This window comes from Lates calcarifer, linkage group LG14 (genome assembly GCF_001640805.2).
Source record: "Lates calcarifer isolate ASB-BC8 linkage group LG14, TLL_Latcal_v3, whole genome shotgun sequence".
In the NCBI taxonomy this organism is placed as follows: Eukaryota; Metazoa; Chordata; class Actinopteri; family Centropomidae; genus Lates; species Lates calcarifer.
Genome location: NC_066846.1, coordinates 2,177,425 through 2,196,520, shown reverse-complemented (window position 1 = coordinate 2,196,520; position 19,096 = coordinate 2,177,425). Strand labels below are relative to the sequence as shown.

Below are 19,096 nucleotides of genomic sequence, written 5' to 3'. Positions count from 1 at the left end.
AGGATGAATGTATGTGAGAGCCTCAGAATAAATTATGGCCTGCACAGCCCTTTATATATTGCCAGGCTGCATACTGCTGTTAAGATAACTGGGTATAATTGTTGCAGAATAAAAGCTGCTTCCTTTTGATCAGCAGCATGCCCTTTTGTTGTTGGTACATTATAGCTCAGTCATTCTGAATAATTTCTTATTTGGCTCCATCAAGCAAACTGCTTTGAAAATGTCAGCAAATACATTATTCATCCTCTCTGAGCCTTTCCTGAAGCCCCGCCCCCCCCCTCCGTCCTCCTGCAGGGGGTTTGGCATGAGTCACTGTCCGCCTCTCTCACCCAGTCCTTCTCTACCAGCCGGGCTCGCACGGCCAATTTGACCGCTGCCCGCCAGCATCTCGCTGAATGACATCCACCTGTGCTGCCGGGCTGAGGTCAGCCATGGCCCCTGACTGAACCAGAACATAATCAGGCTCAACATGAGTCAGTGGTGACTCTGTGTGTGTGTGTGTGGAGCCTCGTGTGTGTGTAGAGGCTGGACTCTGACTCGGACATGCCTTCCTCCGCTAGACACTCTTAGACTGGACAGTTGCTACAGTTGGCGTCCAGCTCAGCCACACTGTATGACATTAGTCCTTAATGTTATTACTCCGTGAACTATAATAACCCTCCCTGTATTTTTAAAGCCTCTAAGCTGCTTGTAACCGAAACACTAGAAAATCGTTAAGTCTTTACGTCAGTCATGTTTATTTTCATTTTAAAATGACATCACTACATCAGTGCTGTGTACTGAAAGTTCTGCTCTTGTTTCTCTTTACTCTAAGCCGGAGAATTTGCTCCTAGCCAGTAAGTTGAAGGGGGCAGCGGTTAAACTGGCAGATTTTGGCCTGGCCATTGAAGTGCAGGGAGACCAACAGGCATGGTTTGGTGAGTATACACAACTTTTACAGTTAGGCTTTCTTTTGATGTTCAGTGGTAATTCATTTTGTAATAAATTGTTTGTATGCCATTTACATGATACAGTTGTTGCTTTTTATGTTGACTCAGCACTGTCTCTGGGTGGATTTTGCAGTTGATTTGATGTCACAAATGAAAAAAAAAACAAAAAAACCCTGATATTCTGTGTCAGAAACTTTTTCTAATTCTAATTCAGGATGTGAATCAAGTACAGACACTGTATGGATCTGTGGATATTATGTGTCAGAGTAGGTAAGGTCTAGAAGTTCAACTAGCTAATCACATCACTTATGTTTTTAAATTACTTTTATGTTTTTTTTTATGCCAACACTTTGACACATAGGTTGTTTTTGCCTTGTTGTCACTCTTTTTATTGATAGACTTATAACAGGCATATGTCACACCGAGCAAGGTATGACTATTGCAAATTTAAAAAAAGATTTTCTTTTACTTGGATTCTGTCACTCCTGTTGTTTTTATGGATATATGGATATATTTAGAGATTTTCTCAGCAGTTGCCCTTAAAACATGACTGACTTATTATAGGCCTGAAAGGTTTGCCACCCTACTTCCAAGCTAACTCACTACTAAGAGCCTTGTTTCCATGGTGACACCTGCTGATTAGTACCCAATGACAAGAAAGAGGAAAACGTGGCTCATAATTTGAGGTTTAACAGTGTTGTGGAGCGAGTCATGAGAGAAGTTGTTTTTAGACAATTGCAGACACCTGTTGGAAGTATACAGCAGTCAGGATGTCATCAGATGTTTTCATTTGGAAACTATTCTGACAAAAAATGTTTTGATTTACCCTGAATTCTTGGAAAATTCGATACTTGGATGAATGTAGATACTGTACCTATCTGAAGTGTATGCACCATGAGAAGTAAGGAAGGATCTGAAGCTGTAAGTGTTGTGTCTGTATGATTTCTAATAAGATTTATGGATATATATCCATCATGGATACTGAAGATACCAGTATCACTGAAAGAGTGAGTCACACTGATTCAAGCAGGACTGGATGTCTAACATTTACCTTTCCTTTGTTTTCCTGTTATGACTCTGAGGAGAAGCTGATCTGTTTTAAGTTGGTTGGCACAAAATACATTTTGGTGAAACTTTTAATGAAAGAAATGTGTTTCATAGACTCATGGTATTCATCATTTTGTTGCAAAAGTAGTTCACAGTGATGAAAATGGGACTTGTTTTCCTGCATCCTCTCTTGCTGGTGCATGAATCCAATTTCAGACTTCTCTACATGTACAAATTTCTCTCAGATGGCAATGTAACATTTGTGCTCTCATTTTTTGCTGTCACCTGCTTCTCAGAAAAGGTCATAAGAGCTGATTAAAGAAATATGATCAGAAACAATTACATTTCCGTCCTAGTTTTGTATTTCTTTAAAGCCAAAATCAAATAAAGAGCTACAGTTGTGCCATTTTACCATTCAGTGCCTGAGGTAACTCCTTACATCACACCTATCTAAAGGGACTAGGTGTGCCACCGCTCTTGGCGCTCATATCAAATTTGAATTGGATGGATATCAGGCCTATTTCTCTCTCCCTATTCCCTGTAGCTCAGAGAAATAATTGGTCTATTCCCGCAGCTCCAGCCTCCATCTGGAACCAGTCCACATTGTGTTCTGACTTTACTACTACTTGTACTACGTCTCATTGCCCACAGGGTCTGCTGGTACTTTGGGGCTTTTTTTTTTTAAAAGTAGGCTGGTCGGGAGTCAGACTCCGTACCCACAGAGGAGTGTTTTCTTTTTGTGGTGCTTGTTAACCTCGGCTCATAAACTTCACTTTATGGGACCACTGATCCTCAGCTACTGTGAAGTGCTTTTAGGGGATGGTCCTAACGAGCTTTTGATAGACTTCAACATACAACAGAAGGTCAGGTTTAATGATTATGTGTCTGTTTCAGGTTTTGCCGGGACACCAGGGTACCTGTCTCCAGAGGTGCTGAGGAAAGATCCCTATGGCAAGCCGGTGGACATGTGGGCCTGTGGTAAGATTTTCTGCTACTGCTCATTTCAGAATGGTAAATGGACTGTACTTATACAGCGCTTTGCTAGTCGTATTGACCACTCAAAGTGCTTTACGCTACCCATCATATTCACCCATTCACACAGCTTGCACTATTACAAAGCACTCTAGCACATTCACACACCGATGTTGCAAACATGCCTTGATTTAGTGCTTAATATTGGTTGCTCACAGTCTCTTGGGAGTATGAAAGGTACTGCCACCACTTCAAAAGAACACACCAAAGGCAGAGGTACTCCTTCTGGTGAAATCATGTTTTTTTTTTTTTTTTTTTTGATTTTCTCTGTTCCTTTATACTCTCTGATACCAAGTCAGATTTCATTCACTTTTCTCCTAAATAATACAATTGCTCAGTATTTAGTTGTACTATTGTATCTTGTTTATGTCAACAGGGACATTTACATTTAAATTTAGAGCAACTTTTTACAGAATTTCTAGAAAAATAGCTATTATTACAGTCTGTAAACAGCTAGTGCACCAACTTCTCATTTTCACCTCTCACCAACATTATTTCCCTGCAGCCAAGCTCTGTAATATAAAATATGACTGAGCCAAAGTGATTTAAATGGAAAGAATTCTGATAAAGTATAAAGTGGTGTGTTAGTTTTACCAACCATCATGGTACATCAGTGTACTTTTATGACCTTTTTAAATGACTTTCAAATTTTAAATTAGCGTTGTTTCATTCACTACTCTCTGTTGTGCATTGTGTGTGTGTGTGTGTGTGTGTGTGTGCTGTTCTCTAGTTCATGTACCACAGAGGAGTACAGAGGGCTCCAGCCTCTTGAATTAATCATTGCTGATACTCATTACACACTCTTCTGATGGGCCAGGCCACCTGGGCCCGAGATGTCAAACACATACGCTATCGAAAAAACACACACTCGTGCTCCTTTCTACACACCTGTGCTGACTCACTGAGTCCACAGAAACAATAGCCGGTATTGTGTTTGTGGTCGGACCGTCGCGTTGTCAGATAGAGGCCCTTTCATCTGTTCCTGGCAACTGGCCAGCCAATCACAACCCTCCATCCCTGGTAACGCCAGCTAACGCAGGCAATTGGTTTCTCTCTGTTAGCGCACTGGTCTTTATTTAGATGTATATTGTTGTATATTTGTCCTTATATTTATCTTTATCTCTGTCTCTGTTTCTCATTTTATAGAATGTAGGTACAAAGTTATGGTCGTGATAATTGGGTCATTCATGTTGTTTGTTCTTGAAGTGTCTGCTTTCAAATGTATTTATTGATCATAAAATGAGCTGTCTGTTGAGATCAACTTTGATGACTGTTATGTATGTGTGTGTGTGTGTGTGTGTGTGTGTGTGTGTGTGTAGGTGTGATTCTCTACATTCTCCTGGTGGGATATCCACCATTCTGGGACGAGGACCAGCACAGACTCTACCAGCAGATTAAAGCTGGAGCTTATGATGTGAGTTTAACAGCAACACACACACTCTCTCTCTCTCTCTCTCTCTCTCTCTCTCTCTCTCTCTCTCTCTCTCTCTCTCTCTCTCATATAATGAATAAAACATAAGGAAAAAGGATAAATATATAAACACAACAAGTCATTTATCTTAAACAACATGAGATAAATATATAGACAAAAAATTGCGAATTAACACACACAATGAAATAAAACTAGGTAACAGAAGCAGGTGTGACAGTGAGTTGATGAAGGGGACTTTCTCAGTGTTTTCTCCTTGACTTGTAAAACTAGGCAATGACGTAAAGTCTCTCTCTTAAACTCTGTCATCTGCTGAAAGTTGTCTTGATTAATGATTTCTTTGTATTACTCGTCCCTGTAGACTCTACTTTTATATATTTCCATTGATATCTTTTTGAGACGTGTACCATAGCAGACAGGCTGTAGCTCAGTAAACAGTGTCCGTTCTCCACTGGAGAGGGAGATGGATAGAAATGCTGTTAAATCAAAGGGGTGCAGCAGCTTTGTCCACTCAAAGAAGTGACGGGTGATCGAAGGTGATGGCAAGAGGATGAATGTACAATTCATTTATACACTGTTGTGTTATCACATTGCATGTATGCCAGTTAAAAAACACTTCACACACACATTAGGAATATGACACTTTGACACACACAGCACTGGGTATTGTTTACAAACGTGCACACAGGTGATACAATATACATATTTACATGGATGTAAATGATGCAGGATTTTAAAATAATTTGTAAAAACGGCTGCAACAGACAGAATACAACAAACAACACTGTGTAAACCTAACTTCCTTTGTTTGGAAGAGACTCCACAGGGTACCTTCTAATTCAGAGAATATAATCATGTTGTAGCTGTTTAGCAGTTTCTTTCATGTCGCATTATACTGGATGCCAATTTGCAAAGCACATCAGTGTTTAAAAAAAAAAAGAACATGGCCTCAACAAAATACAATCTAAAATTAGACAAGTGCCTTAAATTTAAGTCAGGAAATGTCAGATCAAAAAAGTAGTGAGCAGAACTCATTTCATGCCAGCTTTCAGTACTTGACACTGATGCTACGGACAGATTGTGTTTCACACAATTTACAATGTGTAAAGCACAGCAAAAAGAACTGTATAACTTCTTAACGTTCATTATTCATCTTACTGAATCATATGAGGATCTAACGCAGGAATCCAGTGCATATTATCTGTGTGAATGCTTGGTGGGACACTGTAAATGGTTTCTGTGATGTCTTTCTTCAAACAGTTCCCTTCCCCAGAGTGGGACACAGTGACCCCAGAGGCCAAAGACCTGATCAACAAGATGCTGACCATTAATCCAGCCAAGAGAGTCACTGCCACAGATGCACTCAAACACCCCTGGATCTGCGTATGTCTCAGACACACACTCACACTACACACACAGCAACACTAAATCACTAAATCAAGGCACTTTACTTCTCACAAAGACTGCCTGTGAACACACACTGTCTCTGTGTTTACAGCAACGCTCCACTGTGGCATCCATGATGCACAGACAGGAGACTGTGGAGTGCCTGAAGAAATTCAACGCAAGAAGGAAACTCAAGGTAAGTGACAGCAGGTGCTGCTGTACAAGATGGGGCGATCCCTGTGTTTGTTCTAAGAAGAATCATTGTTCAGTTGCTGCATTATTGGAGAACTTAAGAGATGAAGTCTTTGTTTCTAAACCTCTGGTTCACTCAGCTGATAAAGGCTCTAAAATCAGTCAGAGCCAGTCACAGGCACCGGACTGTGTAATCATTAACCTCTCAGCTTGTGTAAACACAGTAGCTTCTTTCTCTTTGTCCATTTCTCTCTCCATAGGGTGCTATCCTGACTACTATGCTTGCCACTCGCAACTTCTCAGGTAGGACTGAACCAGCTCTTATGACAAGTGACAGTTAATGATCGCATTTCTTCCCAGTCCTGCCTCAAGTATTGATCTCTTACAAGACCGTTCCACATGTCATCCTTCTTGGCAGAAATAGCAATTGCTGGTGGCAGTTTTTAACTTGACGCCTCCTTAACTCTGTCTTTGTTTTATATTTACCTGTTGTTTAAAATGCTGCTCTTTTGACTGCAGCTGTTTTTCAAATGTGCTGGCCTTTAGAGCCCATTAAGCTCCATCTGTCCTCCCTTTTCAGTTGCTCTCAGCAGAGACTGCATGACCATATAAATCAATGAAATCCCATCTTCAGGTGCCTTCAAAGGGCAAAACATTCAAACTGAGTCTAACATTATTGATTGTTTCTCTTTATGACAAATGACAGGCAGGTTTATATTTGTTCCTTCATGTTAATTTTATTTATTGTAATCTCTAAACTGTCAGTTGCCAGTCTTTAATCAATATCAGTGCTTAGTATCAGTGTAAACATGCCTTTAGTGTTTACTTTTGTTTTTCTTCCTTTCCCCTCTTGTGTGGTAACTCATGTGTAAGGTAAGAGTCCTTGGTGTAGCTGACGCTTCTCCACAGCGTCAAACTACACTGTCAGGTTTGGTCCTGAGGCATGTAATGTCTACTAAAGCACCAGTATAGGGCTTTGAGCTGACTCACTGCATCCAATGGTGGCCATATTAGAGGAAAACAGCTTCAGGTATCAAGGACTGAAGATTTCTTCTTGTCACACTCCCAACATTTCTGAAGAGCAAATGATGAGTAGGTGGTGTTGATGCCACAGAGGCATACTCAGTATGATGTATGGAACTCTACAACTACTTGCTACACTGAGCTTACAGTGGCTTTTATGCACATAGATCCAATTCTACACATTTTATGAATACAGGACAGACATCCATCAGAATATAAGAATAGACAACTTGCAATTTAATACTTAGTAATATGTATAAAATAGTTTGTCATAAGATATATGTACAGGTATACATATACAGTATATGATAATATGTTATATAATATTTGGATAGTGATTTCTCATATCATTGTATTTTATCAATATGGACTCTTTTGAAGTGACTGAAAAATCCTCACACTCTACAGTTCAATACTGTGTCACTGGTAGAAAATAATATGTTTATACATGTACATACATTCTATACACACACACATATATAAGTTACTACACAATTGTTATTCCATATACCTGCATAATTGTATTATGTAAAATTATAGGTATAGACTACATATTTAAATTAAAACGAAATCTATATTATATCTCCATACTGACTCAAGATTTACATATTTCAGTTGATAGATAAAAAGCACAGTTAAATTCTTTGTTATGTGCATCTACATACATACAGTACACACAATAAATGATAATACTGGTATATAAATTATTATAGTATAATAGTGTTATATCTATACATTTGGATAATAATTTGTTAACTGCATACAATCAATTTTATATAGTGTAGACTGTTGCTACATTAAACCTGGTGTTTATTTAGGCCCAAATCAGTATATTTTATTTTAGCTCCAAAATACGTATACAATATATATGTATGGTGATTAATAGAAAAAAAAACATCATCACTACTCACAATGATCTTACATGTAAGGATTTAATTTGAATGCTAAAAATAAAAGTAGCTGATCTCATGTGCATGTACCAGGAATTCCCCTAACATCACTCTGGTGGCATTTCTTCAGGTATCATGACAGTGAACGCCTCTCTCATTAAAGCCTGAGTGTAGAATTTGAACATCTCTGACAAACCCAAAAAGATACAAATAAAAACAATGCTATTATCTCATACAAATCCTACATAGAGGGTTTCTCTATTGGGTTTGAGTCACGGCTTTGGCTGAACAGCTTAGAAACACCTCCACCTGATGAGATCATTTTGTTTGAGCTGCATGTTATTATAGTATCATATACAGTACCCATACCTTTCAACATTTTACTCAGGAACCTTTTCCTCCAGTATGGCTGCTAAAGGATATTTGATGTCACTGAAAAGCTGCTATCAGTTAATAAACATGTACATGTCTATGGTTTGACAAATCACTCCTGCCAATAAAACCCCTCACTGTCATAGAGGATGCACAAAACACCCCCCGTTCTGCCTTCCCTGCCACTACCAATCATCTTCTCTGTGTCTCTGACTGTCCTTGCATGTTGACTGAAAAGGTTGATGGTTATTTATTAGCCAGCAAACCTGAGGAAACAATCACCTCTGACATGATTTCAGCTCACTCCTTCTCACAAATCAAAGGTGTTTTCAAAGTGTGTTTGAGACTAAACACACAAGTGCTTGAGGGAAAGTGGGCAGAGAAGGAAAAAGAGAATCTAAAGAGCTCAGTTCCCTGGACACTGCTGTGCTGACTGCCCAGCGCTGCTGCCAGTGTCTCCTATAGTCTTGTCAGATGAATCTAATCCATGTTACAGACTAATGATTCAGTAAGTTTTATTTCATCTCCTGACTTAATTTGCATTTTTCTCTTCTGCTTCCAATTCTAGCAGGGCCCTCTTTGAGGGTGCTAGTAATTGGCCAGCTTTGAATAGACGTAGTGCATGTGTGTGTGTTTGTATACATATGCATGTGTTAATTCCAGCTGGCCACTGATTTCCTTCCATTGTTATCTTTTTCTCAACAGCAGCCAAGAGCCTGCTGAACAAAAAACCGGATGGTGTCAAAGTAAGTTCACTTTCCGTTTCAGAAAGCTTAGATGTCCTGCACTTTTGTTTTATGTCCTATGGTATATCTGGTATGTCCCACTGCACCTCAGCAGGTCTGGCCTCATTTCAAGTGTTTAAAGTGCTGTTTCTCGAATGCAGCAGCTTTAACAATGAACTAAATCAACACTACTGCTTTGGTAAAAATAGGAGCGTCGAGGAAATGAGTCTTTCCCGAGTGAGTGTGACAAATTTCCCAATAATGATCCCCCTCTGCATTGTCAATCTGCGTGAGAGAGGGAGGAGCATCTGTTGTCTGAGCTGAGGAAACGGTTAGAAACTAATAAGTGATGATTAAATTATGATTCGAGGGTGGGAGATAGGCTTCATCTCTCTGCCATTCTCCACTCAGCTGTCAGAAGATGAAAATCCTCTGTTAACACCACCAAGGAGCACGTGTATGCGCGTGCACTTGTGTGTTTGTGTGTGCGAATGCTTCTCCTCTTTCTACCCTCTGCCTCTAAATCTCTCATTCAATTTCACCACTTGTTTAGGATGTTGATTAGCCAGACTCTGTCTCACCTCCTCTTCCCCCCCACACTCATCTCTTGTCCCTTAAAGGGTTATTTCAGGTCATCGGCCCCCCTGCCACTAACCTGATAAGTTGGATGTGAGTGGTAGTTTATTTGTGCTGCCCAAAGCTCTGAACACTCAACAGCACCTTGTGTTTCCAGCTACCAGTTACCTGGCTGCGGTAGACAATCCACAGTCCAAAATGTGGACAGTTTTCACTCTGGACTATTTGTGCTGTAATTCCAAAATCAGATTACAGCAGATTTTATTTATGGAGCATGCCAGTAAAGTAAGTAAGTCCAATACTCATCCTGTTTTGAGCTCTGTTTTGGTCTCCACCAACCCTTCAGAAAAATATCTGGCTCTCTAGCTGCTAAAAGCTCCACTGTATTCACCAGCAAGTGTTTGCTGCTGGTAAGGTAGTGTACTGTGGGTCTATTAGAGTGAGTGTGGACTTACCAGTCAATATGTTGTGAAGCCAAAACAATGAGCTAAAAAGCTGAATTATTCTGCCCTGGAGTTCCTGATTTTACCTCATGGTTGGGACGTATTTCCCTCTTGAACACACTTCCTTTTTAATCAAGCCTGCCTGAATGACTGATGTTTTTCTTTTCCTGGTGATGGGTCCCTGTGGTGGCCGTCTTTTGTCTTTTCAGTCACGATAATTACTGTTTGTCATGCTGACTGCCCACATCACCTGTTTAATCCAAACAAACCACTGTTGCTGCTTTCAAATGTGTGTGTTTTAACTGAGTAATCACCACTCTTTGGGATCAACAAGCAATAGTGATACTAAAGTGATTTGTCAGTCTGCTGCTGATCAACTTTGTTATTTTGTTTATGTTCTTATGGTAGATGAGCCTCTGCTACTTAGCCTGCACTACACCGGGCGCATTTTTCTGGTTATTGCCCAAAAACCTTATTTGAATGAATGGAAATATTCATGAGAGTGTGTGTGTGAGTGTGTTTGTGTGCTTGCCTGTGTCTGTGTGAGTGTGGGTTGTACAGTCAGACACAGATTCATTTTCTGTCTTGTTGTGTTGTGGCCACTCAATGCAGAAAAGGAAGACGGACGGTACAGAACATTTGGGGGTAGGCCTGAGCTTGCTGCTGCTTGTTAGTCCAGACTGACACCTGCAGTGGATAGTTAGCAGTAGAAAAGCCCTTGTATTTAAATTCACAAGGCTGCTCAATACTAAAGGCTGGAGAGTAACTGCATGACTGAACAGACAGTGAAAACCTCACACACCATGTTGGTATGTAGAGAAGTATAGCTCCTCTTTTAAGGCAACCTCTGTTCAATAATGTGATACAGGGCTGTTCTGATCATACACTGATTGATATTTAGGACTGAGATTCCATAACATGTCAAGAAATTACTTTAAACTATGTCTTTTAAACGTCTGATCAGGGCCGTAGCTACTGTTGTAGGACATTGAGGTTATACCCTCAATTAAAAACTTACTCATGCTGAGTATTTTACTGGCTGGTACCAGTATTTTTAGGCTTAAATTATGTTGCATATATATTTAAATTGTACAACCTTTGGAGGAAAAAGGAAATCGAATGTAGACCTGTGGTCAGTTAAAAACTTAACTTTGACCAAGGACAGAGGCATTTAATGTGTTATTTTGACTTTAAGAGTTACTTATACACAAAAACACAAAATCTCAAAATAACTCCTAATGCAGCATCAATCTCAGCACCCATTTTTCTTGGGACTTACCAATGGTTTGTGTTTACCCACAAAATGCTGGCCTGAGTGGCACCTTATTATTAGAAATAACCAGGGCAGGAGCTCAGTTCACACTCACAAATTCATTCCATTTATTGACTGGATTGGAAAACAAGAGTCTAAAAACCAGAACACATGCTTTACAAGATCATCGGAGTAAAAAAAAAAAAAAAAAAAAAGCACCAAATTGTTCTAAATAGCTTGTTAAGAGTCATACAGTGCATCCCCAGCCTAAAACAAACTGTAGCTTTCTTTCCTCAGGATTGAAACCTTTTTCAACATAGTGCCAAATAGACAATATCAAAATCTGACCCTTCTCCTTGTACCTTCTGTTCAGAGGTGAAGTAGAACGTTAGCTGTCATCTTGTTATAGTGATACAGGTAAAATAGTACTAAAGCTTTACAATCATAGTACACTTACAGTAGATTCTTAGCACATCTGACTGTCAGTAGTCCAACATGTTGTTTTGAAGAAACACAGTTTTGAAGCCACTGATTCATTTCCTTTTTCTCTGTTGAGTCTGTTACCTGGAATGAATTTGTTGACTGTTTATTTTGCGCACATGGGTCTTATCCTGGTTTTCATAACAGGATATCATGGAACAACAATATGGTTATTCATACTCCTGTACTGTATATGTGACACAGTGTCCTAATAGCAGCTCACATTCCAATGAGGCCTTTCTCCAGGATAGACTTCTACAAACAACACATGTACCCACTCAATAAAACCAATGTGAAAGTATTTTTAGTTGGTGGATTGAGCAAGTTTCAAACATCAACATGTTAGTATTGTCATTATCAATTAACTGACAGCACAATGTGCCCAGGCCTCACAGAGCTGCCAGCATGGCTGAAGATTCTTAGTCTAGTCAAAGTGTTGTATCTGAGGAAAAACATGTTCAGGCCATATGGCATATAATCCACTCAAACTTTCCATCCATGGAGCCATGCTCAGGAATAAATCTGTCAAATCAAATTAGAGCTTCAGTGTAACTTCTCGTTCAAAGATAGAATTCCGTTTTTAGGAGGAAAGCAAACGTTAAGCATCATCTCAGGTAGCCTTATCAACAGACTCAAAGACATGAGAACAGTCATCAGAGTCATCAGGACTTAGACTTGACTTTATTGATCCCTTTGGGATGACTCCCTCAGGGAAATTAAATTTCCAGCAGCTTATAAGGAAAGAGGCGGCACACAGGACAGTTTGCAAATGACAACAACTGCTTGCAAACAGGTATAAAAAAATAGGATTTAAAAAAAAAACAACAACAAACAGTAAACTCTTAAATAAACAGTGAACTCTTAATATATACAAAATATAGATAGAATAAAATCAGGATGAAATAAGATAAGATAAATATAGAGAACAATTATTGCACAGTGGCAGTGGATGAGGTTATTGAACACAAAAAAAGAGTGTCCAGGTCTGTGTGTGTGAATGAATTATTGCACAGTAAGTGGCTACCACTCCTTCCCTTCTGTCCTCTGTACTCTATCTCCTCCTCCCCCCAAGTGAGGAGTTGTAGAGCGTGATGGCATGATGGACAAAGGAGTTCTTCAGTCTGTTGGTCCTACACTTGGGCAGGAGCAGTCTTTCACTGAACAGGCTCCTCTGGTTGCTGATGACGGTGTGCAGAGGGTGGGTCCATAATATCCAGCAGTTTGTCCAGTGTCCTCATCTCTGCCACCGTCACCAGAGAGTCCAGCTTCATGCCGACCACGGAGCCGGCCCGCCTGATCAGTTTATCCAGTCTGGATGTGTCCTTCTTGGATATGCTGCCCCCCCCAGCACAGACTGGTAGAACATCCACAGCAGTCTGCTGCAGATGTTGAAAGACCGCAGTCTCCTTAGGAAGTACAGCCTGCTTTGTGTCTTCTCATACAGGTGGCTGGTGTGTGTTGTCCAGTCCCAAGGTATTTGTAGGAGTCCACCGCCTCCACCTCAGCTCCCTCTAACAGGACTGGTCACGGTCTTGGTCTGGACCTCCCAAAGTCAATGACCAGCTCCTTCGTCTTAGAGGTGTTGAGCTGTAGGTGGTTAGTGTGGCACCATGCAGCAAAGTCCTCCACTTGTCTCCGATACTCCTCCTCTCTGTCATCCCTGATGCACCCAACGATGGCTGTGTCATCCTGTATGTGACACAGCTCCGAGTTGTAACAGAAGTCCGAGGTGTACAGGGTGAAGAGAAGAGGGGCCGGCACTGTGGCCTGGGGGGCTCCCAGTGCTGCTGACCACAGAGTCAGACGTGGTGTCCTTCAGCCTGACTGTACTGTGGCCTGCCAGTGAAGGTAGTACGTCAAGATATGGCAACTAGAAGAACAGAATACCACACTGTGGTTGTACTGTGGTTTTACTGTGATACATAGCACTCAAGTAGAGAAGTCAGTGCAGAGTTTTACCTAATTCATCATTCTTCTCCAGAGTAATTGGGATCATTTGTTGCACTCCAGACCGTCTGTCTGTCTTCTATCTAAGTCTGTGAGCAGGCCTCTGATAAGAATGCTCCAACTTGGTTTATTAACCTTTCCCTTGGTGGTGATTTCTTTCCTCACCTCACTGCTCAAACTAAAAACTCTTCTGTGCTGAATGGATCGTACATTTTTCCATTTTTGACTGACTCCCTGACAGGAACTCCTGAGCACAATGTTCCACTTTTCCCTTCACAGCAAACCGCTCGTGTTAGTGTTTGGACACTAAGCCTTGTCACTTTTGCCCTGTTTCGTCTGTCTACCTGTCTGTCCACTCTGTCCCTCCAGATCAACAACAAGGCCAATGTGGTCACCAGCCCCAAAGAGCCTGTCCCCACTCCTTCTCTGGTACACTGTCTGCTTGCCTTGCTGCCTGCGTGTTTGCATGACTGTCTGTCTCTGTCTAACTATCCATCTGTCTGTACTTTCAGTGACATCTGTCGTGATTACACAGCTCTGTTGAATTCCATGCCTTCCTCACTTTATTGTTGTTGTTTTTTTCATAAAGCTTAAGAACCACAATGTCTTAAGTGGTTGTGTAACATGAGCTGTCCACATGCACTTCTGGATTGCTTTATTGCATTGCCACATTGCTGTACATGGGCTACATTCTCCTTTGTTGTTGATGATAGCTGTAATGGCAGTACTGGGGCCATTGCATGTCAACTGTGGCTAATACACTGTTGCCACGGGTCAAGCCTGTGTTGTCAACCAAGTGGAGACAACACTGGCTCATTATCGGGCTGGGACATGTAAAGTTCCAAAGTTGGAGGAGACACTTATTTTGAAAGCATTTTGTACTATTGTTAATAACTAGTTGAAAGATTTTAAAAATTACCTCAGTGAATCAGAATTTAATGGTGAATCGATTAGCCATTAGCATAGCATGCAACAGAATTTTAAGTGTAATGACTAGATGTTTGGCATTTTGGGAAATTCATTGATTTGTTTTTTTGTCTCAGTTCTTTGTGTTTAACACAGAGCTGTAGCTGTAGGTGATTAGCTTGACTAGAAGCAAAAAAAAAAAAAACACCTTTATAGCTCAGTAGTTGATATTATATATTGTTTGTTTATTCATTTTGTACAAAAAATGGAAATATAACAATGTCAAAATGAGTCTGCCAGGTTTGGTATGATTATGAGACCAAGACCAAAACTGGTGCTCTGTGACTGACAACCTGTGATGTAACACAAAAGTTGCTGAGCTGATGGATTAAATGTTCATCAAGACATCAGCAACTCCCCTCAACACTATAAATTCCCTATTTATACATACATTTATGTGTGTTTTCATGTGCAGATTGAACAAAGGTGATATATCAGTGAATTAGTTAGTTAATAAATTAGTGAGTGTAGGATATGTTGGTAGGTGTGTTCTTAAATCTGGATAGCCAGGCTAACCATATCCAGACTCCTGCTCTGTACTTAACACAAAGACATGAGATTTTTTTTAATCAATTTGCCCCTCTCACTGAACACACACAAATGTACGTCCCAAAATGTTGGACTCTTCCTTAAAGGTCTGAACCGGGGGGGGGGGGGTTCATCTAACATTCAGTCAGTACAATACAGTACAATGCAACAACCACTGTTAATGTGGGAAATGAACAAGTCTTTGACTTGTGGAACCCTGGTCTAGGAACTGTCAGAAAACATGATCATCACAGAGAGAGAGAGTTCATCTGTGAATCACCCAACCTTATCCCTCAGGGGTTTTAGTCAGTTACATCATGTTAGACAGCTGGGACACAGTGATACAGCACCACTGTACAGCAAACAGTTTTGCAATAGCATGTACTGTACTCGTGAGTGGGAAATTCATCCTGACAATGTACTTCTGCTCTTGAGTTCCTTCATTCTCTGTAGAGTAATACAGGTTTATGTTTGATGTAACTGTAAAAGTTGTGTGTAACTGGTCAAATGTGTGTTTTACATCTGAACCTTTCCTGGGTGTTCTAGCTGTAGAAAAAGATGTTTGTATTCTATGGCTGTTTGCCAGGAAAGGCAGATATGAAGTCTGATAGTAGGTCTTTTACCATGGTGTCTGTGTTTGATGTCAGTTATTGTCATCTTGGTGTCAGTGATGTGTAAAAATTGGTCATTTGTGGTGAAAGACTTGATATTCTTTACCTGATGTTCAGGGAATTGTCACGATTTCCACTGCCATAACATCTCATCTGTCTGTCAGAGTGCTGCAATATGCTGTAGTGATTCTGTTTTAGTGCCAACTTCATTTCATCCAAATGGCAGATATGTCAATTTCCCACTCTTCCTTCACCACTTTCACACTTTTTTTTCTTTCTCTTTCTTGCAAAAATACTTCTGTCAAACTCCTAACTCACTTTTGTTCTGCACCGATCTCTCTTCCTACTGTTCCTCCTCTTAAATCAGGAGCCTCAAACCACTGTTATCCACAACCCAGCTGATGGAAACAAGGTATACAGCTGCTCAGATGCTAGTCTGAGGCTGTAGTTTGCTGCTGACGTGCGCTATTTAGAATAGAGCCATAATGTTGCTTCTAAAATGTTTGTGTGCCAGTGGATGTTCTTGACTCTACATGACAAGTGAGAAAGCAGGCCACTGTGGATTCTGTAAAATATTGCATGCTGATATCAGCCGTTGCATGTCATTCTTTAACTCCGTAAGTGTCATCTGTCTTGACAGTTTTGTATATTACTTAGCATTCTGGATATTTTATGTAACTGTCATGAAAGATCTTCAAATATTTCACAACATAAAGATGAGTTTGTGTCATCTTACGTGCCAGAGACCTTTGAGAAGCATGAGCTGACAGTGTCATTATAACATCACAGTCAGTTTAACAGTTGTGTGACAGAGGGATTATGCATGATGTTGGAACATAAGACCATGCAATACCATGGATACCAAAGCTGTTCCAAGCCAAATCCTTAACAGAATAGTCTGGAGTCCATTTACTGTGTCTGGGTGATTTGCTTGTGCAGATATATGGATCTACATTATAATGTATAATCCATACATAGGAACATATGTGCATGCTTGTATTTTTGCTTTGTGCAGTGACATGATGGTGTTGTAGCTCATAGTGTCGCATAATGTGTTTTTGTGCATAGAGTGCTGTAGAGTTATACATGAAAATGTGCAGCTGTTTGCTTCATTCATCACTTGTACCAATGTAATATTCATCCACAAGGATCACTGCACAAGTAATGTGTCATGCAACATAAGGTCTTCCTCATGCATCAAAGAGATGCAAAGGAAAATTCTGTTTAATTTTGTCATCATTCCTGTCAACACAGTAAAACATGGCCTTTAAACATTTTTATCTTTATTACATTTGGTAATTGCTCAGTGTTTCAAGCCCTAATTTGCTTTTCCATCAGGTTCCTTTGTATCAGAAATCAAGGTACAATTTTTAGATTCAGCACCTGGACATGAGAGAGGTGTAGGTGTCAAGACAGTTCATGAAACATGAGAGAGTTACAAACAAATCAACAGATTCATTGTCATTATTTGGAGGAGACAACGAAGGCATACAGCAAAGTTATTATCTATTATAAAACATCCATTACAGTTTACAGATGCACTTCCTGGTCCAACTTTGACCTACTGTAATGAATGTAGTTGTTCTCATTAGAGAAAAACCCAAGTTAGCATGAAACATGCTGAAACATAGGGCTGGGTGATGAACAGTAACTATTGTAAAATTCTATCGATATAAAATTAGGATATGTTATAGAAATATAAGATAAGATAAAGATAAATGTACTTTATTGATCCCGTGAAGGAAATTCTTGCGTTACAGCAGCAGAGACAGCAACAACAGGTAACAACAGCAAAATGAAAAATACTAAGAAAGATCTTCAAATATATACAGAAATAATTTAAGATGCAAATATAACAAAAGGTTGATAAATGTTCAATGAGTAATTGCCAAGCTTAGATAATATGCAAAGAAATGAATCACAAACTGCCAATCAAATCGCAGGAACAGAGGTGTGCATTGTGCAAGTTAGGTCTTACATTAGTTAGGTTAGATTTAATCAGTGTAATTGTTTTTCTAGCTCGGACTTGAGAAATGTTTCACCGTTTGCCAAGTCCTGACCATGAAGAGTAGTTTAAAACAGGGCTGATCAATTATTGGAAATATTATTGAAAATATCAGATGTCAAAGTAATCGCAATATGTTTCTGTAGTTTAAAATTACAATTGACTGTCTTGTTTCTTTCACTCAAATCTGCCTTTAAACTTATAGAAATATTATATACCATGATAATTACTGATATCAACTGATATGAACATTTTTATTGTGAGAACATTTTTTGCCGTATCACCCAGCCCTACTGAAACAGATGATGAAATGTCGAGGTGTGAATGAACGCTGAGCATAGTGATCTCACTGGAACTCAAATGTCCTGTGTCCTCAGCTTGTTTGTGCGTTTTCGTCAGCCTGGTTATACTCACAGGTCTTTTCATTTGTCATTTCACAGGAGTCCAGTGAGAGTGCCAACACTACCATCGAGGACGAGGACGTGAGAGGTAGGGAGGTTCAGACTAACGAATACAAACCACCCGTCTGTTAGCAGGACCTCTCCCATGCACTTCATTAAAAGTCTTTCCTCTAAACTTTTAAACAAGTGCTGCCTTTCAAGTTTTTACTTCAGAGTTTAAGGTCACCTTTCTTTTTCTCCCTGGGTGACTGACTCATATTATTACTAGGTTTGGACTAACTATGTTTTTGACAGCACCCTTTTATTGGTTGTATCTATTGCATGAATATGTTGCATGTTTTATTACTAACTGTCTTTACGTTTCAACATGTTTCATTTCTCATGGTCCATATTGCTTCACTTTGCATGTCATGGCAAGTACCACGTACTTAAACCTTGCTGTGGGCCCCTGTTGGCCTGTTCGTGGCTGTTTTTTCTGAACAAACTCATTTCAGTGAGTGAACTCACATGAAATGGTCTATTATGTGAATGGACATATGTTCAGTGTAGTGGGGAGTAAGGATGAGGCTTTTGAAAGACTATATGAAGGCATTACCACCAACTAATTGTAAATACAGGGCCCCAGATCCTCAGGGGCTTGAAAGCACCCATACTTACTCATACTTTGGGCCCCACGATAAGTCCAGTAACCAGAGTTCTGGAAGTCTCTGGACACCTGACCAGAACACTTTACATTCAGAAGAACACTTGCGGCATACTTGCATATTTGTTTTTAATAACCAGCATGTGTCTAGATGCACGCCTATACTATAAACAACTAGATAGTCAGGCAGATATGTAGATTAATACTGAATAGCTAACA

At 39.9% G+C, this 19,096-nt stretch overlaps 1 protein-coding gene across 8 annotated transcripts in view; it reads left to right on the top strand.

Annotated features, from left to right (window-relative positions):
- camk2d1 (calcium/calmodulin-dependent protein kinase (CaM kinase) II delta 1) overlaps nt 1-19,096 on the top strand; it is a 92,677-nt gene that overhangs the window by 65,265 nt on the left and 8,316 nt on the right. For 2 of the 8 annotated variants that reach the window (XM_051075721.1, XM_018674332.2), the window contains exons 7-16: nt 815-917; nt 2,871-2,954; nt 4,328-4,422; nt 5,698-5,820; nt 5,936-6,019; nt 6,276-6,318; nt 9,009-9,046; nt 14,093-14,152; nt 16,196-16,240; nt 18,274-18,322. In XM_051075721.1, the coding sequence (XP_050931678.1) occupies nt 815-917; nt 2,871-2,954; nt 4,328-4,422; nt 5,698-5,820; nt 5,936-6,019; nt 6,276-6,318; nt 9,009-9,046; nt 14,093-14,152; nt 16,196-16,240; nt 18,274-18,322 (724 nt within the window). Of the gene's footprint in view, nt 1-814; nt 918-2,870; nt 2,955-4,327; nt 4,423-5,697; nt 5,821-5,935; nt 6,020-6,275; nt 6,319-9,005; nt 9,047-14,092; nt 14,153-16,195; nt 16,241-18,273; nt 18,323-19,096 lie in introns of all 8 variants that reach the window. The other 6 variants (XM_018674329.2, XM_018674330.2, XM_051075722.1 and 3 more) reach the window with 3 other exon arrangements.